Source organism: Glandiceps talaboti, chromosome 15 (genome assembly GCF_964340395.1).
Source record: "Glandiceps talaboti chromosome 15, keGlaTala1.1, whole genome shotgun sequence".
NCBI classification, from domain to species: Eukaryota; Metazoa; Hemichordata; class Enteropneusta; family Spengelidae; genus Glandiceps; species Glandiceps talaboti.
Window position 1 is genome coordinate 22702536 of NC_135563.1, and position 22716 is coordinate 22725251.

Below are 22716 nucleotides of genomic sequence, written 5' to 3' on the forward strand. Positions count from 1 at the left end.
TCTGCAATGGTTGTAAACTGTCGTATAGATAGCAAATGCTAGATACATGTAAGTTCTGCAATGGTTGTAAACTGTCATATAGATAGTAACAAATGCTGTAATGATTGTGTTCAAGTTTTAAAACAAGCAGTCTGACTGCAGTCTCTAGTAAACACAATCTTGTGTATGTTATTCAATCTTAATACTAACATTGAGTTGTACTTTCATCTACAGGTATGCCAGGTTATTATCATTACTAAAGAGATTGAAGTGTTACCTGAATGGAGAGGATATTCCAGTTTCATCATCACCATCAGATACACAGGGATTTGTAGCCAAGGCTAATGTCAATAAGGTTAGTTTGATACTAGTTTATATTTATATAAACAGCTATTGACATCAGTGTTTGGGATATGGAGTATACTGCCAGGTGGCTTTATCAATTGCGTTGTTATTACTTGTGAAGCTTGCACAACAGTTTTGAGGGCGCACATAAAAAATGAGCCAAAAGAGCTTTTGTTAGGAAAGTTAGTCCCAGCATCATTTAGATTATGCTCCAAAACACCCTAAATTTGATGACCTGTTCCTTGTAGCAGAGAAGGCTGTTAATGTGACAATCAACATTGTGTGACTTAACATGTTTTTCAAAGTGGAGTGAACAAGAGTGATTTTTGGCCAGAATTGTTCACTTTATGATACAAGCATGATATGGGGTACAAACATTGTATATTGCCTTCAAGTTAGAAATGATTGCCTTCAAGTTAGAAATGAACACTAGCCACTCTAAAATCCAATATGGCGGTCATTTTTCAAGATGGCTGCCAACCAAAATCTTTCAAAAATGCCTTCAGGGGTTTGACATTTTCTAATGATATGGATCTATCCCTACAGGAATGGTACATGTCAGTGGTCAGAGAGTGTTGTTTTAGTCAGACAAGCACAGCCAGGGAATGTTCACTGATGTTACACAAACTGGAATATTCCGATATACTGACAATCATGATGACAGAGGTAAGAGGTCAATTCGAGGACATTGAGGTCAAGTCGAGGTCACTGAGGTCAAGTCGAGGTCACTGTAGATTATGAATCAATGATTACATGTACAGGAACTATTTTGAGTTTTACATCGAGGTTCTTACTATAAATAATATCATTGTAAACCATACATTTCTAACCCAAATATTTCAAAGAGACATGAGTTCCTCTTCATCAGTGGTTCTCCAGTTCTGTCAAAGAAATCAAGTCCTGTCACATACAGAAGGTAGCAGCTATTGTCATTTACGATCATGCGCTTGTCTTGGAATGGTATGAAGATTAAGTTCGACCAGCTGTTGAGTACTGGTTGCTATGTTACCATTTTCTTTTTGATTCAGATTTGAGTAATATAGAACTTTAATGATTTTTAAAAATATGTCTGTAGTTGTGACATTAATTCCTAGTTTATGGTTGACATCACCTTACCAGTGGTGTATTTATCTTACATTTTTAATGGTATAGAACATGGAATAGCAAGCATATAGAAAATACTTTGCTACTTTAGTAATTGTTTGAACTAAAAATGTTTACAGTATGTTTTCTTCTGTTCTATCTTCTCGCATTCAGGAATTTGATTTGTCGATATTGGAGGATTGTATTGCACTAGGAGTGAAGAAGACTAGAGCAGCAAAGAAAGCTGTGTCGACTGCCTGGACAATCAAGAGAGATTCTTCAACAGCCCTGGCAAAGAAACAAGATAAACAGTTAGCCAGAGTGGATCCATTACTGCAAGCAGCCCAGCTGACGTTACTCAGACATATTAATAACATAGTGAATATGCTACCAACACCACATGAAGTTCTTGGGTCAGTCTTGAATGAATCCTCACAGCAGAAATACAGAACAAAGTTGGAAACTTTCTTCAAAGAACCGTCTTGGTCTGAGATGGTGTTTAATCTGGCAGCAGCTCTTGTCAAGTACCTAGTTAGTTTACCAGGTCTACCATTGGAGTGTTTCATTCCTACTGACTCTCAGCCGTATGTTGGACGATTTGCTGTGCTGTGTGTAGAGGTACTGTTAATCTGTTTATTTGATATAGTTTATTTGTCAAATGTTTTGTAGTCCTTGGTTTTTAGAAAAATAGTTTCTAGTGACTGCTTCGAGGTTTTTATGAAGTTTTTATATGCAAATTCAACTGACGCCCTAGCCTTTACCGCCACCTTAACTTCAAACGTTATATGTCAGATAGCTGAGCATATTTTGCAGCAGTATTAATTTTGTATTCTTATGTATAAATGTTGTTGAAGGAAGACCCAACAGAGGCCAGCTTAGAGCTTCCAATATTCTTGTGTTGTATGATTTTAGGATGGATTTTAGAGTGAGTTATTGTCACGACTTTTATCTTGTGCATTTCAGGTGATCAGCTGGTACATTCTCCAAGACATGTTACCATCATCTGAACATCTGTCAACAGCCTTGGAATGCTTGTCTAAAACATTACAAAATACACAGATATTCAACATCATGGGTTCCAAAGATAATGTCAGCTGGGTCTGTTCAGCTATTGGCTGTGTCAACCATATCTTCACTGGAGGTAAGAATGATAACAGTTGATTGGTTGTTGTTACACTGAATTTGCATAAAATATGCATGAATCTTTGTCAGGTGATCAGTACTTCAATATTGTGTGTTATTTATTACTTCAGTGTTTATTCTACAACCAATTCAATGAAAATCTCATTAATGTCCTAGTGATTAAAAGTGGTTGCAATAAATTATTTCAAATGGATATTTTGAATTTTGAATTTACCCAACATTTTATGCATTTCTGATCAAGGAAGTTGTTATTTTACACTTAGTGTGTTGAAGACAAATCATAACATTTTCATACAGCCATCAGTGATTGGCTAAGATAGTGTCAAATGGTATGGACTAGTGACCCATAGTGACCTCAATTTGAATAGAGCAGGCACATATTCTTTTTTCCCTAGGGCACTATTCATGTAGTATGGGAGTCCCACTGGTGATATGTTCCTCAGAATGTGGTGTGATATAAAAACATTTATTGCCTGACATTATTTGGGCACTAGTAGACATCATATCACCTCTTGCACTGTTGTCATGTAGCAAATATTTCCCTCAGCTTTCAGCCTAGGGGAATAGCTGCTACATAACAGCCCTCAGAGTAATAGATATCTACTAGTGGCCTCATAGCCAGGCAATAATGTATATTATATACCCAGGCATGTATGTGAAGTAGGGTGTCTTTAAATGGGGATAATAAGTTGAACAAAATAAGGTCATTTCTGGTGTAATACCTAATATACACTGTACACAACTTCCCTTAAAATGACATGATGGAAAAATGTCTTCACAGCCCAGATTACGACACCACACTGTATCCGTGTTTGTTATTTCAGGCTTGTATAGTTTCTGTTGTATAAATATGAATGTTTGAGACCCGAGTGGATTTTGTTTCTGGAAGTCAACTCCAATAACTGTAAAAATGACAGTCATAGCTTTTATAGATCAGTATAATTCTGTTATCAAATTTGCATAATAATTTTGGGTAAATTCAGAATGACATTGCTTTGTCATTTCCGACATCTCTTGATCTTAACTGCTGTCACATTTTGTACCCTTCCTCCCCTTCATTCACTGCATTTCTTCATTGCTATTTTCTAACCGCCAGTGGGAGTATTGGCAGGGGAAAGCATAGAATTGTCCCCGTGTCAAGAACCCCAAAATGGAGAAAAAGAAGGAGATGGTATGTAACCATAGCAACAGCATACAGCTTAGAATTTGTATATGCCTTCCCATCTAAAAATAGAATAGTCATAAAATTTGTTTGCATGAGCCAATCAAAAAAAAAGTTTTCAAACTGCATGCCAATTTTCAAAGCTAAGAATTTTATTGACATTAATCACGATACGGCTATACTTTATGACACTTCTCAAAAAGTTAATTTAAAGAAAATAATGATTCCATTGTTATGTATCTTGCATTGTTGAAAGTGTTTCATTTCATTTTAATTCCACAAAAAACACTTACAGAGAGTGGCATGATGTTTATATATGTAGCATGCCCCCCCCCCCCCACTTGTCAACCAATGAGAAAGATCCTTTCATAGCCACTTTGATGAAGCATGGAGTCCCTCATAACAGTTCCTTCTATTTGGCATCATAATATGCCTGCATTATAAGACACTCACTTTGATTGGTTAACATGACATAATTTGCCATATATCCCAAAATGGTAGCCCCTGCAATGTACCAAACACAAGACATTTCATCATATGCTAATAGCTGTGGGGATGCTGATTTACAAATTTTTGTGCCTATTGTTTCCAAATCTAGCATATTATACTCAGTAATCAGTAGATTGATATAATTATATATATATATATACCCAGAAAGTGAACTTTTGCATATACACAACAAATAGTGACCTCACTACTGCTCAGTCATTATTTTAGTGATATACCTGCAACTTCCACCTTCAGGGTCTATATCTATCCATATATAACCTTTAGGGTCTATATCTACCCATGTATAACATTCAGGGTCTATATCTACCCATTTGTAACCTTCAGGGTCTATATCTACCCATGTGTAACCTTCAGGGTCTATATCTATCCATATATAACCTTTAGGGTCTATATCTACCCATGTATAACATTCAGGGTCTATATCTACCCATTTGTAACCTTCAGGGTCTATATCTACCCATTTGTAACCTTCAGGGTCTATATCTATCCATATATAACCTTTAGGGTCTATATCTACCCATGTATAACCTTTAGGGTCTATATCTACCCATGTGTAACCTTATATATCCATATATAACCTTTAGGGTCTATATCTACCCATATATAACATTCAGGGTCTATATCTACCCATATATAACATTCAGGGTCTATATCTACCCATATATAACCTTTAGGGTCTATATCTACCCATGTATAACCTCTCTTTAATCTCTAAACTGTTGATTGCCACAATTATATTAATCATGTGGGGACGTGCTACATGTATGAAAATCACACCAAAGCACTCAAGGGTTGGTATGGAATTGAAATGGGATTATAAACATGTTTTAACAAGTTAAGATTTAGTATCTCAACAGTAGCTGTATGCATTCTGAAATTAAAGCATCCCATCCCATCCTATCCCTTGACCAATCTCCATGGTTAGTTGCAGCATGTTGCCATGGATACATATGTATGCATGATGTTGACCTGTGCCTTGCCTTCCCTGCATTTGCAGTGCATTCCAGTATCAATCCAAAGAAAGAATTAAAGTTAAAGCAAAGCTCCTTTCCAATAAATAGCATCCTCTCACAAGGCAGAGTTACACATGTAAATTTCATTATCAGATACTAAAAGAACCATCCAAGTTGTTTCGTAATGGCTTTACATCTGAATGAAATAAAAACTATATTAATATGAATTGTTTTGTCAATTTTGTGTTGTTCAGAGAGGATGCTCTCTGCCTTATTTTGCTCAAAATTTAGAGAACACTCTTGCCATGCACACTGTCAATTTTGTGCTGTTCGGAGAGGATGCTGTCTGCCCTATCTTGCCCCAAATTTAGAGAACATACTTGCTACAGAGGGCACACTTTGTAGCAGCTCTAACTCTGTCTATGCTTACTCTATCTCTGTTATCTAGACAGCATCATTTAAAGTACTTTTGCTATTTCCTCTAATAAATTTTAGTGTAGTGGATGCATTTATTTGGAAAAAGTATAAAGTCTTGTACATCTTTGTGGCTGTTTGTGTTTCTTTTCTGTTACATCATTTATCTGTTTAATCATTTATATGTTGGTTCATGTTTTGTGTTGTCGCCAATATATTGCAACAGGAAATAGCTTCTCTTTAAATGCTCAAGTTTGAAATATGCATGGCACACAACCACAGACATTTGAGAAAGCTCTTTCTTTGTCTATGGTGCAACACAGTTCTTTCAAAAATCTGAGTTTGCCCGTCACAAGCTGTGCTAAAACTACCTACTTGTGATGAGATTCTGTTTAAAATTGTAAAGTTTACCTCAGTAATCACAATAAAGACAAACTGTTAGGTCAGATAAATCTCACTATCATTACACACTCACACATGTTACCATGGTTACATAACACAGAACATCAGCCATGCACGATTATAGAAGTCAAAAGTACAATTTATAAGTAGTGACAAATTGTAGAAATTTATTACTTATTGATCAATTCTTCTTTGGATGAAATTGTTGCTTTCTTGAATATGGCAGGTAAGTGTTACATCATATATGTCCTTTTTTTGACTGTGTTCTTCTCACAATCAAAGTAGGTCTGTTTCTCTCAATCTCGCTCAGTTCTATTTTATAGATTTATTTAGCATTCCTGATAAAAGCCCTCGGTCAATTTGGGTTGGTTCACCATTCAGAAAGAAAGCATTCCAAATACATGTATGTTAATGCATATAAAGGTGTAACACTTCCTGCATGTACATGTATTTCTTTGCATTACAGAATTTCTAGCAGTAATCAAAGCCTGTGACCTCATCTCTGAACTGGTTGAGTGTTTGCAAACTCACCTCAGTCATGGACGTCTCAAGAATACTCTTGTCCCAGCATTCCTTGCACCCACACTCAGGAACCTGGTAGTAGGACTAGCTCGATTGCCATTGGTTAATAGTTATGCTAGGACCCCCCACATTGTCTGGAAAATGGGCTGGATGCCAACACCAGGGGGAGAGTTACAAACTAAGTTACCACCTCTACCTGTTGAGTATTTACAAGATAAAGAAGTATTAAGAGAGTTTGTCTACAGAGTAAATGTTTTAGGTAGGTTGTTTTCATTTCTACTTTCAAATTTACTAATAATTTTATACCCTCTTTTCTGTATTATGAAACTACAACTTTTGCACCTACATAAGTAAGTTACAATTTCTGTGGAATTTGGTACACAAATACTTAGTTGTGTGGCTTTGATTGTTTTTAGTACCACTCTATGTGTGTGTGCATGCGTGTGTGTGTGTGTGTGTGTGTGTGTGTGTGTATGTGTGTGTGTGGGGGTGGGTGGGGGGTGGGGAGTGGTGTGTGTGTACATGTATGTGTGGGGGAGGGGCTATGTGTTTGTTTGAATGAATTATCAAAGTCAAAATGGTTAGAGCGATTTCAATTGCCTTGGTACTCTGAAGATGTTATATACATGTAGCTCGTATTTGGTTTGTCATGATCAGATCAGAGATGAATGAATTAAGTCTAAGAAGTGATGAGGAAGATTGAAATTGGAAACAGAATGTATGTCAGAATTGAAATAATAGCTGAATATACTGTTGAAAAACAAGTTTTGACATATACAAGTATGTAAATGAAGAATTGTTGTTATTGTTGTTTACTTTGTAGGATGGACATCAAGACAACAATTTGAAGAAACATGGGCTGCTTTACTTGGAGTACTTAGTGCACCACCAATGATGGATGAGATGTCTGTTGAGGTAGGTTAGCAATTTATGTGACTTTAGCCCTGAATTGAAGAGTTGTATAATTTACATACCAGTAATGATTTCACGTGAAATACGACAAAACATGAAAGATGGAGCTTGAGATGTAGGGTCAAAATTGACATATTGTGTCTTTTTAGGAGGACATTGAAAGAACGCAGTCATCATGTCTGGCAGTCAAAGCTATCACAGCATTATTGATACGTACATTAATGAAACCAGAAGCAGGTAATCCTACTAACAGCACATACAAAGTTGTAACAAGGCACAAAGAACTGCCATTCCTACAAACACCAACAGGAAGAAAACTAAGTGCCTTGAGAGATGAGATTGAAATGGACATAAAGGCAATGGTGGCTAAGAGGTAGGTACTCATTCATGTATATTTGTAACTCCTGTTTTGCAGTTCAACATGTGTATTCTCATTTGCATGAATGACTAAAATATCTTAACTACTGCTGAAGTGTGCATTGATATTTATTTCAAACTATTATCAGTTCAGTAGTAATACAGCTAAAATGATGTAGGCTTGGTGTTTCTCTCATGTGACATTACACACACCCTCAGACAACTTCAAATGCAAAAAAACAAATACATATATAGGTGCTGTGCACAGTAGAGATGTAGAAGTAGTCAAATTAACATGTTGATTATCAGTTTGAAAGTAACAATTGAAGCCATTAATATCATCAAGTCAATGTATAATGTTTTCATTAGAAGCCTGTTTTTACTGCACTGTGAAAGAATAGCAATGCTTATCAGTGTTCAATGTGATTGGACAATGGATCCTGCTGTGTATAGTTGTGTCTCTGTTATTGTTAGTCTATAGTTGAAATGTGTTTATCGTTGTGTCAAAAACGTACTCTCCCATGAGTGAAACACCAAGCCTACATCATTTTAGCTATAAGCATATTTGGAGTTCTTTTCACATGAACAAAGTTGTAATTACCTGTGAAGTAACGTGTTACCAGTTCAAGTCAATAGGCTTTGTAAAATCTCTGGTTGCTGGCTTTAACTGCTAGGCAGTGTAGTGACAAGATATTCAGTTCAGAGCAATTTACAACTATTAAAATCTGTTTATGTAGACTGAATGAGTATTTGAAGTTTACCAATGATTTATTAGATATGCTATGCAATTGAAATGAAATTGCGTTAAATAACTGATACTCCAGGTGCTGTATGATGTAATATGCAAATTTGTAAGATTTGAATTAACGCTTGATGTCTTCACTTTACTCCACAGAGTTGACCATACCAGTCAGCAGGAATATCTCTACAGGGATGATAAACCATTGCTGTGTTTCAACCAAGAAAGAGAGATGGGTGACTTTGATTACAAGTTAGGCCAGGTTAGTCAATTTTGGAGCATTACTTAAATTCGCTGGGAGAAACGTTGACTCAAAATCTCACAATTAATATTGTACAAATTTAGTAAGATTTAGAATCACATTTGATAAATTTCCAATTTCACCTTCATTTTGGTACAAATTTGAGAAGAAAGTGAAACTTAAAATTTCACAGATTTTGGGACTCATTGCATGTAACAAAAACACAAAAATTTGCATCTTTATAATTTTTACAAGACTTCTACTTGTGAATCTCTATGTGATGTGATGTTTGGAATATCTAAAAGCTCAACATATGAAAAAAAAGGAAAATTGAAGAAACATTATTTTAAATGTTTCTTTTGTCAAGAACCCAAAACTTTAATTGAATTCATATGTTGTTGAAACAGTATCCATGACCCACGTTTCAATCATGTTTTATCCACAGATTTCAATACCTTCTCTTGGTACACAACTCAATCTCCCATCCCCAGTGGCTGAAGTACCACAGGAACTTGAAGAAGGAGTCTTTGCCAATATTTCCAATGCTCCTGGGAAGCTTGACATTCATTCATGTTTGATGTTCCTACTAGAGCTGTATGGTCAATGGATGACACCATATGCTACACCTAAAACACCGTTGATGTTACTCTGTGAAACTGCTAAATCTGTAAGTGTGTCAGTACTGTCAACATTATTGGTGTCCTATGTCATAGATTTGTGTGTCCTATGTCATAGATTTGTGTGTCCTATGTCATGGATTTGTGTCATCACTGTCAACATTATTGGACCAGGTGTTCTATGTCATAGATTTGTGTCACTGATGTTCACATACACATCTACATAATGTATGCGTATGCCCCTGTTAAAGTCAGATTTTGGTTTGACATCTTTCTCCAGTGTCATTGTTTTGTGTGTCCTATGTCATTAATTTGTGTGTCCTATGTCATTGTTTTGTGTGTCCTATATCATTAATTTGTGTGTCCTATTTCGTTAATTTGTGTGTCCTATGTCAATCATACTTCATGAGATAATGTGCTATAGTTCTATTTTCTCAACATTTATGATTATATATATATATATATATGATTTATTCTGTAATTTAGGCCACCAGCCCTTAATACAAGTCGTCAAAGTGAATAGACAACATATAGAAAAAGAATAATCTGCAGGCTATGTTAAGTGTGCCTCAAAATTTCAAAATAAAGTAACACAGATTCAAGTATATTATTTCTCATTTTGAAGCTATAAAACAGGAATTTGGACAAACTCACCAAAGTATGAGGGTTTTGTGAACACAGAAGTGAATTTTGTCATTGTCGGGAATTCGTAGAAAAAGGATGATAGGAATTTCTTTCTTAACTCGTAATAAGCTGGGCATACAAGACAAAAATGGAGTTCATTTTCCAGTTGCTGTAAATTAAACAGTTCACATATTCTTCTTGTTCTACTGATGTTTTCAAAAGTCCACATAGTTCTATTTTCTCAACATTATGATATTTGGTTGAACAGCTGACCAATCACATAGCAACAAATTGAGAAATACACAGAATAAATTCACTCCATCTCTGTTTATCTTCAAACAGGTGTTGTCCATTTCAGACGTATTTACTGAGCATGCTCAGTATGAATGGATGTTTGACACTCTCCTAGAGGTGCAAAAGAACCACCCAGTTGAAGATGAATTATTAACCCAATACATCATTCCAGGAATTTGTAAAGCAGCTGCAGTTTTAGGGATGGTAAGTAAAAATAAACTGAAAAAAAAAACATAACATGTAGCATAGAATTGCAGAAGCAAATTATTCTGAACAGTTGAGAGAAAAAAGTTCTGTACCGGAAGGACAGAGGTGATTCAGGTTTTTGATTTGACCTGTTTGATGTCACACAGGTGAAGATTTGCACGTATTTATGTGATAATCATTAAAATTCATAGACATGGTAAAAATGACAATGAATTTGACTTTGTGTATTATAAACTAACCTTTCTTGTATTGAAAATTGAAGGCACATAAATATGTTTGATTATGTAAATTGAAAGTGTTTTTTAAGGTATTGAGAATGACCTGGTTTTTATATGTTATTGAATATTTTACTGTTTTTATTTGTTTCCAGGATAGTGCAATATCAGAGAAAGTGAGTAAGTTATTAGAAGTGACACTACGCAGTGTACATTTACCGTGTCGTATCGCAGCATTACAGGGCATTTTGTACGTTTTAGAATCTAACACTATTGAAGATATTGGTGTGTTCGTACCAGTTGTTACAGAATATCTTGTCAAAAATCTGGCACCCCTTGCACAGTAAGTATACGCTACACTATTCACATACTTCACACAAGATTGTGGAAAAGCATGCAAATATAAAATTTCAAAACTGAAATTAAACCCATTCTATAATACCTTTGTTCATCATTATGTGTGTATCTTATGAGATCTACTGACTAGCATAGTGGACTGTTTTGTATTGAAGAGGGTTTTGGTAGGATTCTGATTACAACCATGGTGATATCGGTTTCAACAGTGATTACAACCATGGTGATATCAGTTTCAACAGTGTTTGTGATAACAACCATGGTGATATTGGTTTCAACAATGATTGTGATTACTACAGTGTTACTTGTTGCAATATGAATGCTATAAATGAGTGTAGCACATAGAGAAAGTGCTTTACTTCAGTATTACTCATTGTAATATGAATGCTATAAATGAGTGTAGCCCATAGAGAAAGTGCTTTTATTACTTCAGTGTTAATCATTGTATTACTGTCCTGGTCTTTTGAGTAACATGACGTATGTCAATCTCTCCTTACAGAATAAATTGTGTGGTCAGTCTGAAACATATGTTGGCGATGTTAGCTACATCTTTTTATCTAATTGAACACTATGTAGAACACATCAAGGACATGGATTTCACCTATAATATTATACAGGTTGGTTTTTATGTAATCAGTTGTCTACAATGTTGTTTACTTCCAGTTTTCCCTCTGTAATCTCAACATTTTTCCTGCCATAAATATTTGAACTAAAATGTTGTCTTTGTCGTAAATTTTTGGCTCTTTGTATCTCTATTTTAAACTGGATTCATAGAAATAATTCTCAAATTAAAATTTGTACTAAAACTGTAGGATTTTCCTATATAAAATATTTGAACAAAAATATTATTTTTTAATTTGTGTTTCCAAAACTTTTTGCCATACTAGTATATAAACTTATCTTAGACTGGATTCATAAAAATGATATTTATTTGTAAATTGATGCTGAATTAGAAAATATTAGATGATGATATTTGTATGATAAGGTGGGTATTTACTGACACATTTTTTTAACTCCTAGATTTGTGTGACAATGGTATCTGGTTCAGAGGAAGCCATATCATCAGCAGTGTATCATGCCGCAATACGGGGTATGGAGCGTCTTGTATTAGCCAGAGTGCTCACAACCAGTGAGTGTGATGCCATTGTTAAGGCGAGTGTAGACAGACTATGTATGGCGTCAACACATCGAGCCATGTCAGCCCTGGGTTTGATGTTAACATGCATGTACACTGCTAAAGAAAGGGAACAAAAGAAATTAGAGAGTGGTAACCAATCAGAGCCACATACTGCATCACATGATCCAGAAAAGTTGTTGATTGCAATGGAAAGGGTCACAGCACTTTTTGACAGGTGAGTCAGCACAAGTGTCATGAATATAGTAATAGACCAATAGTAGTAGTTCTATAAAGTCACATGACTATTAGGTGCCAGGCCTTTACCTGTCTTGATTTCTTGAAGAAATAGACAAGTATGATTTACTTCAAACTTGCATAGTTTGAGATATATAGTTAAGAAACATTGCATGATACAACCCATAACACCAAAGTAAAGTACTTTCTGTATCCCTTTCTAATGTGATGAATTAGCAAATGTATCATTTGCTAATTGATCACATTAGAAAGGCCACATGCTAGGCTTGTAAATAAACCAATTGAAACAGTATACTTTTACAGTTGATATGAATGGTATAAATGAGTGTAGCACATAGAGAAAGTGCTTCACTTCAGTGTTACTCTTTGTAATATGAATGCTAGAAATGAGTGTAGCACATAGAGAAAGTGCTTTAATTTGGTGTCACTCGTTGTAATATGAATGCTATAAATGAGTGTAGCACATAGAGAAAATGTTTTACTTCAGTGTTACCCGTTGTATTATCAGTGGATTTGTTTGTTGTGACTTTTTGTGTGATAGTATACTTTGACAGTCCTTGCTAATTTGAAATACATAATCAGTGTGTCATATGTAAATAAGATGTGGAAATGCAAAGAACAATAATTAGGTGTTAGTGATTCTGTTTACATTAGTGCATCAAATAACAATATTTAATTTATCATTTGTTGTAGAATACGGAAAGGTTTCCCATCAGAAGCTAGAGTGGTTGCTCGCATGTTACCCACATTCCTTATAGATTTCTTCCCAGCACAGGATATCATGAACAAAGTAATCGGAGAGTTTTTATCCAGTCAACAACCACATCCACAACTCATGGCAAGGGTTGTATTTAAGGTAATAGTTTTAGTCAGTTTGTCATTTAGGCATTAAAAAAAAGATTGTTTGGTTCCAGTTACCCGACCGCACCTAGTTTTTCACTGACGACCCTAAACATTTTTTTACATGTTCGAGACAAAAATGATAAAACTGCAAAAATTGTGAAATCTCACAAGAAATAGTAGATGCATAAACTGACATCAACTTAATTAAAAAGACAATATAAAACTTTTCTTCCAATCTGTAGTGGCTGTACATCTGATGGGAAGAAACCAATAAGTAAAACACAGAGACCATATGGAAAACAATGGAAAACATAACTACCTGAACTAGACACTCACACATGAAAAAAGGACAAATTAAAAAATTAAAAAAATCTACCTATTCTAACATTGAGCGTAATCGGAACCACACAATTTTTTTGGCCTAATATAAGTTGTTTCTTGGTTGCTGAGTTGATGGTGATCTGTGAATGGTTGAAAGTACATGTTGTAGTGTGAGTGTTAGCAACCTACATGTAATGAGTTGAGTTTGTTGAGAGACCATCCAGTTACCTTTGTTTGTCTGGTTTGTCTTCATACTTTGAAACCAAATTCTTCACACTTTCACACAACATTAGAGAGTTTAGATATATGACAAATATGATTTTAGTTAGTTCAGCTTTATTTCCTCGTCATATAAAACGAGGCCCACAGTGTATACAGTAATTATACAACACCTCTGGCTCCAGTTTGAAAATATCATTGATAGTTTGTTACAATCTGATTACAGAGTACAGTGAATACAAATGTTCTATGTGTATTTCTATTGTAGGTGTTCAGCAAACTACATCAGCATGGTCAGACTGTTCTTGTTAGAGACTGGGTCATGTTGTCACTCTCTAATTTCACTCAACGTACACCAGTATCCATGGCAATATGGAGTTTGACATGTTTCTTCATCAGTTCATCTACCAATATGTGGATATGTGCTCTGTATCCTTTACTTGTATAGTTAGTCTGTATACTATTAGTTTGTATGGCAAAGTATGACACCCCATACACCCACAACCACACATGTGCACAGACACACACACACACACACACACACACACACACACACACACACACACACACACACACACACACACACAAACACACACACACACACACACACACACACACACCACATGCACCCATTCACTCACATCCATACCTGCATGCATCTATATAAAGATGGAGGATATAGAAGTTAATAGGTTTATTTCATACTACACGGTACTGTACATATGTATTTGTTTATAGCTCCCGTTTTCTGACCTAGTGACATATTGACCTATTTTAATGCATGTTAGTATGCAACCTGTTTACCATCATGATTTGACTTTAACCAATACACCCAGCTTACCTCATGTGATTGGCAGAATGGGAAAGTTAGAAAACATTGACAAAAGGAATTTCTGTGTGGCTGCCTTGGATTTCTACAACCATCAGGTAATTATAACTGACTGTCAAAACAAAATACCTATGTTTTTTGGATGGAAAGATATGTAAACACTCTCTGAGGTCTTGTGTAATAATGAAATCAAAAATCAGTATTTGAGTGTGATTGCTAATATAAACAAGACATAAACTCATCATAACCATTTTCATTCTCATTTCTTTCCAGTTGGTGGAAGAAGGAGGAAAGAGAGCATTCATCTCAATATTCCAATCTGTAGCCTCACCAGATGGCCCTTACTCTGAATTACTGGCTGCATGCACATCACCATAACAATGACAGATGGCCCTTACTCTGAATTCCTGGTTGCCTGCACTGCATCGTAACAGATGATGTTGTGTGTTGTGTCCAGTTGGTTGCAAGGAAAGTATTGTATGATCAACCACTGATTAAAGTTATAATTTACTGACTTCGGAAACAATGGAGGAAAACGGGAACGTGAATTTGCCATTCAAGATTTGTAGTTTCCATGCCAACATATTGGATGAATTTACTAAATACATGGTAACCATAGCAGCAGGCTTATGGCACCATATTTGAATCTTTGTGATAGTGAAGTGTAATAAGGAGTATCTGTCAGTCAGCCCTAGACTTTTACACCCCTGTTTCTCTACCAAATGGAATGATCTACGATTGAGAAATTGCCAGATCACACCAAATTTGGAGGGATGTAGGGGTGTTCAAGTTTAATTAGGAAAACAGGGTTTCAGGTGATGACTGTATTTTATAGAACAAAGTTGGTAAGAAATTCTATTCACCTATCAACTTAAGAGTCAATGCAAAAAAACAACCCAGCGTACTGTCTTTACGTAGATTAACTTCCAGACATATGTATTTGTCTATGTGATAATATTTATATGTTGTACTCAAACAGTTATGGATATAATCAGTCTGATTGAAATCCGATGTAGTGTACACGACACTGTTTCTTTTTGGCTGTTACATTTACTGTCATTGCTCTTTTGTGAGTGTGCATCACATACATCTGACACAATACCATAGGTTTTCCCAAGCCACACGAGCGTGCTGAGTGAATTCACTCAACTAATGAAAACGTGTAATGCGAAAAAAGCATGAGCAGAGAGTTCAGACAATGATGGTATCGTTATTGTTTGGTGGTTCTCTTTCTTTCAATTTTCGAACATTGAGTGTACTATATTGTAAGACGGATTCTGGTTGGTTACTCATAATTACGAGATTGGGTTTGGGAAAACCTATGGTATTGTGTCAGATGTATGTAACAAGTGCTCACAAGAGAACAAATGACAGTAAACGTAACAGCCAAAAAGAAATCGCGACGGGTACACTACATCAGATTTTAATCAGATTGGGATATAATGTGCTTATTGTGCTTGTTTGTAAATGTAAAATATTGAATTTCCCAACAAGTGCCAAAATGTTATGTAAGAAAGTTAGTAAAAATTACATTGGTCTTTATTTCATGACAATGACTGGTAAAGATTGCTACATTATCAGACTTTCTCTTTCTTTAAATAATTCAAACCACATTATTCAGACAAGTGTCAATATTGACACGGAACATCATTATAGTTTCTACAAGTATCACTTTTAAGAGAAGACGACTGTTTTCTGACATTAAAGGGACAAATTATAAGTTGTGGGATGACGTTTGGGTTAAAATATGGCATTATTGTATTCTTTCAAGCATGTGAAATGAATAGACAAATATTGATCATATCTCTCCATAACCTCCTGTCTGACCATAGATCATACATGAAATTATTTAGGGTCTGTGGTCATAACCTCCTGTCTGACCATAGATCATACATGAAATTATTTAGGGTCTGTGGTCATAACCTCCTGTCTGACCATAGATCATACATGAAATTATTTAGGGTCTGTGGTCATAACCTCCTGTCTGACCATGAACGTAACAGCCAAAAAGAAACCGTGGCTGTACGGCTTGACAAACAAAAACTTCACATTCAAAACTTGATTTTTGTGATGATTCACAGTGAGCTTTGTGTTTATCAGAAAGAAATGCAGAGGTCATTATAATGACAAAAAAGAAGGGAATTTCAATGACAGATCTAGATGTGTACATTTAGGATTGTTTGTATTATATTGTCATGTACAGTAAATAACTAGCAAAGAATAATCTAAATTGTTATGCAAGTCGAACAAGCTTGTAAAAAAAAATGATTGCAGTGGTGTCTGTGATATACTTTGATGAAATCTGTCACACTTTAATGTGTGCTGTGAAGTGACCACCACAAATATATGCAAAATCAAAACCATATTAATAGAGTTGAATTTTGTCAGAAATCTTCACCACCTCAAAATATTGAGTATTTCAATCTACATTCTTTGTCTGTTGTTAACCACTGCACTGTCATTTTTTACACAACACAAAGCAATCTGTTTTCACTCAACCATATATGGATGCAACATTCTTAATGAGCCAGCAATCCCATTCCGCTCATACACAGGTTTCAATCCATTTGACAAGGATGAGAGGGAGTCTCTAACTTGCCTGTTTTTCAGTTGTTTGATCTATTGACATGTAGTGAGGGATGGTTGACAGCTTACCCTCCTCTCCAATGGTTCAGCCCACTTCATCCTGACATGATTTAATACACTTTATTTGTTGACCTGAAGAAATGTCTATTATAGACGTGAAGCTGTAATTGCCACTGAAAACAACAGTAGGATATATTGTAATTTCTTCATATTAACCTCATACCTGGATGATTGAGAACATTCATAGACAAATGTAATAGACTAATAATTGTATCACTCTGTATGACTTTCTTTCATGCATTTTAGTTTGTAAAGTTTTAAGAGAATTTGAAAGTTTTTTGGCAAAGAAAGGTAGTTTAAAGATGCCACTGAAAATGTGAAGAAAAGTTGTGATGACACACTGGTGATAAGATGGTAGGTAATACAAGTAATTCAGTGTTTATAATCTGTTTCTAGTCTATTTCATTGTCTTACTAGTACTGTGACATCGCCTCATGGTATCTTCATTGTTAGTGGGACCCTCCAGTAATGTAAAGGTTCATCATGTAACAACTAACCTAAAATGTAGATGTTGTTTTTATACAAGTGTAAGCTTCATGACGTGTTGTTTTTTACTGCAATGCTGATGGGCTTCACAATATGGCTTTGTCATGTAATGTTATATTATCAAATATCATCCATATATTCTCCAAGTAGAAAGTTTGGTATCCTACAATTTAGAAACAATATGAACCTGTCACACTCATTCAGTGTCATTAAGGGCATTACAATGTACTCAAAATGGTATTTCTATTTGGTGTGTATACTAAATTGAAACTTTCAAACCTATATTCACTTGTGTATATGACATAGTAACATGGTAATGCAAGCAACAGAACATGGACAGTTACCTTCCTGAAAAAGATAGATAAATAAGAAACCAATATTAGAAGCCTACCAATATTTAATAAAGTCATGAATTGTTCATTTTAAGTATGTTAAGAAATCATATACTTCAATTTAAAAGCAATGTACGTATTAGTTTTAGTGACAATTTAAATGAGACAGGCATTTTGTTTATCTGACATACATCCGCTAATTTATCAGATTAAAACTTTTGATCCAAACACAAAGTTGGAAATTCCTTCAGTCAAAAGTTTATGAATTTTTATTTGAAGATCTCCACTAGTTTTATAAGTTTCCAATATTTGTAAGTTTGGTTGTCATACGGTGGAATACTGCATTACTACTGTATTTCCTGAATGATGTATCCAAGATCATCTAAGTGGTATAATGTTAGAATTTGGCAACTATTTGAAAGCTTGGACGTTGTGCTAATATTTCTGTGGTGTACTTGTTTGTGTTGTGTTCATTGTATATGGTTATGATATTGTACAACAAAAATGGAGTTTAATCCAGTTATTTTAGCCATACTGACGAAATAGTTCAATGTAAGATGTCCTTTTCATCACTGTAATAGACAACATTGGTGTGAGTGATGGGTGTTTATGAAATCTTTAAGTTTTTTGTGTTTATCTATGTACATATTGGATGTTATTACGGTAACCATATACCTGCTACTGTTTGTCTCAAACTATGTGTAATGCTAGCGATCCAATCATGGTGAACTTGATTCGTGTGATTGTGTCGATTTGTGATTTGCTAATGACATGATCACATGACATGAAAGCAAATGTTTGATTGGACAATTTTTATGTGTTTTTGCATAAATGTGATACATTTCTTCCATTGATATTTTAATTGTTTCATTTCCCTTTCTGTTGTTAATATACTCAAACAGGTCAATAAAGTATAACTAAAAATATATAAATGTGTTTTGGTATTAAATTGTTTTTGTATTCTATAGTCTACCCTCACTACCCTCAGGTTTATCAAAGAAAACTTTTGAGAAAACCTTTCTTTTTTTCAAGAGGGGGTGTGTTATGATGATGCAATTTTCTCTGTGACCCCTCTGCGACCGGTCAATGTCTTAAGAGTCACGGAATTTTCCATTGAGGTTGCCTAATTACTTATTGCTTTGAAATTGTAATTATTTTAATTTGCATGTCAATAGATACACTTACAGGGACATGAATATTTTGTGTATTGGGTTGGCATGGCCTGGACAGTAATAGCCTGGCAGTCGCATAGAACACATGGACTTTTCTGTTGCAGCACAGCTAGTGAGTTTTGAGAAACCTGTACTTGGCTAAGGAAGTGACTGTTTTACTCAATACAGTTAGACTTTGGAACTCTCTTTGATATTGCCGATGTTATCGAGACTGGTCTTAGTACCTTGTTCGTTTGGAAACTACATGTCGAACTTTCTGTGCCGCGGACTTGAAATACAGTTGGTATTCTGTGAACTTTGTGAATTATAAATCAGTTTGCTGTCCTACAAACTCGGTAGCCATTGTTAACCAGTACATCTGAAGGTTTCTGGGTGTGTGCAAATTGGAGTAAGTTGTCAGAGCTGTGCTGCATTTAGCTTTCTTTACTTCAAGTAAGACTTTTGACTAGGCACAAACGTGCGTTTAGTGGCATGGTTATCATATCTACTTTTCATAGATTTCTGAGATGACACAAGATTTCGTCTGGCTAGCTCACATGCTCTAAAGAGTTTAGTACGGAACTCTGACACATAATCTGCCCATTCATCATCTACTGAAACATCTGGCGGTCTCCACTTACGCATAAGAATCCCAAATTTGGTATAGAAACAAATCGGATCCTCCGAAATTTCAGATTCTTCAACAACTTCATCAAACAAGCGCAAAATTTCAGGATCTTTGCGTTGTTCCTTAACAAGATTTGACTTAGAATATATCTGACTTGAGTCAGATTGAGTTTCACTTGAGGGCTCAGACCCAAAAGGAATAACAGAATGGTCTGTACCAAACACTTTACTGAGAAATGTATCATTTACAACAACATCCTGTACATCACTTTCCTGTAAACTTTCACTGTTAGAACTCTGACTTTCAGACTCTTTCTTTGTCATAGCTCGAGTAACTGCACAAGCAGGATACAAATCAGGAAATTCCTGTTCGACAGGGTCTAGCTCCTGTTTAAGACAAGGTTTATCAGTCACAACTGGATTTACAATGACTTTGTCACCTGCAAGGTCATTGCCAAGAATAACATGGATTCCTTGAAAAGGCAGAGAAGGCTGAATACCTAAGGTCACAGGTCCAGAAACTAAGTCCGAAGACAAATACACATTATGGAGTTCAACTGGACTATAATCAACTGAATTTACTCCTTTAATAAGAACTCTGGAACCTGAAAATGACTTTCCGCAAAACGGCAGAGTATCTGCTAAAATGAGTGACTGGGATGCTCCAGTATCTCTCAAAATCTTGACTAAAATACCACAAGACAAATCACCTGACAATGATACCAAACCATCATAAATGAACGGTTCAAAAATCTCCACAATGCTATCTTTAGATTTGACCTTGACCTCAACTGGGGATTTAACCTCAAGAACTGTGTTAAACACATCTTTACTACTATTAGACTTAAGTTTAGATGACGTAACAAAGCCAATGGGCTTAGACTCACTTTGACTACTCCGATTTTCACGCAATCTCTTAAGTTTATAACAATCAGCAATTATATGACCCTCTCTCTTACAATAATTGCAAACAGGACCAAATCGTTTACCAGTATACGACCGAGGCTTAGAATCAGTGGAAGCTGGTTTAGGAGTAGAATTTTGTGAACTACTACTAGGTTTATACGTAGCTTGATTATATCTTGGAAAATTTCGTGATGGAAATGAGGAGTTAAATTTTCCTGTATTATTTCTGTAGGAAAAGGACTGAGATGGTTTGTGAGTAAATGAACTCGTATGAGTCAATGTATAATCATCAGCCAAACGAGAAGCAATTTCCAACGTGTCTGCTTTCTGTTCACCAAGAAATGTTCTAATGTCACCATGTATACACCGTTTAAATTCCTCAATCAAAACTAGTTGTCTAAGCTTATCACTAACGATCAAACAACTGCTCTTTTGTTCTAGCAAACTCAACATAAGTTTGGTCTTTTTCTTTCTCACACTCTCTAAACTTCTGGCGGTAAGCTTCCGGAACCAACTCATACCCTTTGAGAATTAATCCTTTTACATAATCATAATCTGAGGCTTGTGCTACTGACAATTGTACATAAATTTCCCTAGCTTTGCCAATCAGAACGCTTTGCAAAAGCATACACCAATATTGCCTAGGCCAATGAAGACTCTCCGCAACTTTCTCAAAATGTAGGAAATATTTGTCAATATCCCTCTCGAAAAAAGGTGGAACTAGTTTAATATGTTTAGTGACATCAAATCTATCCGAATTTGAATTTGTCTCAGGCTGACCTAGTTTGCCTGTTAACTCCACTTGCAATTGCAACTTTCTCATTTCGAAATCAATCTCTCTCTCTCCCTTTCTCTCTCTTTCTCCTCTATTCTCCTCTTTTCCATTTTTTCCTCCCTCTCCATTTCTATTTCCAATTTTCTCAATTCCAAGTTTGCTTAGATTTCCATTTTCTTAATTGCTATCTCAGCCGACTCAGATAACGCTCTAGAACAGACTGTTCAAATTCACCTGACTCCACTAAACATTTTATTACCTTGTATAGAATTTCTGCCTTTCTCATAGATTGTCTAACTTGAAGTCCTAGATGTTGCACTACCCTCACTACCCTCACTACCCTCAGGCGAAGTTTTCGAAAGGTTTTGAGTAGGAAACGACAGTCCTGTGCACTAACTATTTGGCGTTCCGAACTTGACCCACGACGCCGTTTTGGTCCCTTGCTTCCCTATGTCACATAGTCGCTTATCTACTTATAATCAATGGCCCTTAGTACGTAAAAAAATTGTCCTACTCTAATGGCAATCGAACCCGAAACGGTGACATAGGCTTAGGTCTTGAAGTCCACTACTTTAACCACTCGTCCACATGGCAATGTTGTGATTACATTGGTTACAATAAGCATGTATATATTTAATAACCAGACAAGAAAAAAGAAATTCTGAAATCTTAATGGGAATCAAACCTGGAGCTGTGATACATGCTTATGTTGTGAAGTCGACTACTTTAACCACTAGTCCACATGTCTGTTGTGATTTCCTATGTAATACATTATCAATTTATCTATTTAACTAATTGTCCCCAGTAAAAAAAAAGTATACAGAATGGTGCAGTTACTGATAGAGAAACAGTAAGATTACTCCTCGGTGTTCTTGACCCAGAGGGTGTTGAAATTTGGTGAGCAATACATCAAGGGCTGTGTTCGTTTATCACGTGGCTTATGCCAAGGTAAAGGCACCAGAGGGCGCACATGGTCCGAAAAAAAAATTTGTTGGATGAAAAATAAAAATTTTGTTGGATTCTTCCCCGGGGATTCTTCTCACAATTCGAATTGACGTTTAGATTCCACAGATGTGAACAAGATGTAAAATCAACGAAGTACAAACCTCGTGAGTACAAAAATGCATTTGCATGTC

General features: G+C 35.6%; 1 protein-coding gene across 1 annotated transcript in view; it reads left to right on the forward strand.

Annotated features, from left to right (window-relative positions):
* Positions 1 to 19021, forward strand: part of LOC144446354 (huntingtin-like) — a 46303-nt gene extending 27282 nt beyond the window's left edge. The window contains exons 37-54 of the mRNA XM_078136101.1: positions 214 to 334; positions 871 to 990; positions 1582 to 2025; positions 2371 to 2548; positions 3647 to 3721; positions 6458 to 6772; positions 7337 to 7428; positions 7575 to 7798; positions 8678 to 8783; positions 9208 to 9429; positions 10346 to 10501; positions 10875 to 11062; positions 11573 to 11690; positions 12094 to 12425; positions 13139 to 13301; positions 14097 to 14257; positions 14665 to 14755; positions 14931 to 19021. Of these exons, the coding sequence (XP_077992227.1) occupies positions 214 to 334; positions 871 to 990; positions 1582 to 2025; positions 2371 to 2548; positions 3647 to 3721; positions 6458 to 6772; positions 7337 to 7428; positions 7575 to 7798; positions 8678 to 8783; positions 9208 to 9429; positions 10346 to 10501; positions 10875 to 11062; positions 11573 to 11690; positions 12094 to 12425; positions 13139 to 13301; positions 14097 to 14257; positions 14665 to 14755; positions 14931 to 15035 (3211 nt within the window). The 3' untranslated portion in view covers positions 15036 to 19021. The remainder of the gene's footprint in view (positions 1 to 213; positions 335 to 870; positions 991 to 1581; positions 2026 to 2370; positions 2549 to 3646; positions 3722 to 6457; positions 6773 to 7336; positions 7429 to 7574; positions 7799 to 8677; positions 8784 to 9207; positions 9430 to 10345; positions 10502 to 10874; positions 11063 to 11572; positions 11691 to 12093; positions 12426 to 13138; positions 13302 to 14096; positions 14258 to 14664; positions 14756 to 14930) is intronic.
* Positions 19022 to 22716: the final 3695 nt, after the last annotated feature.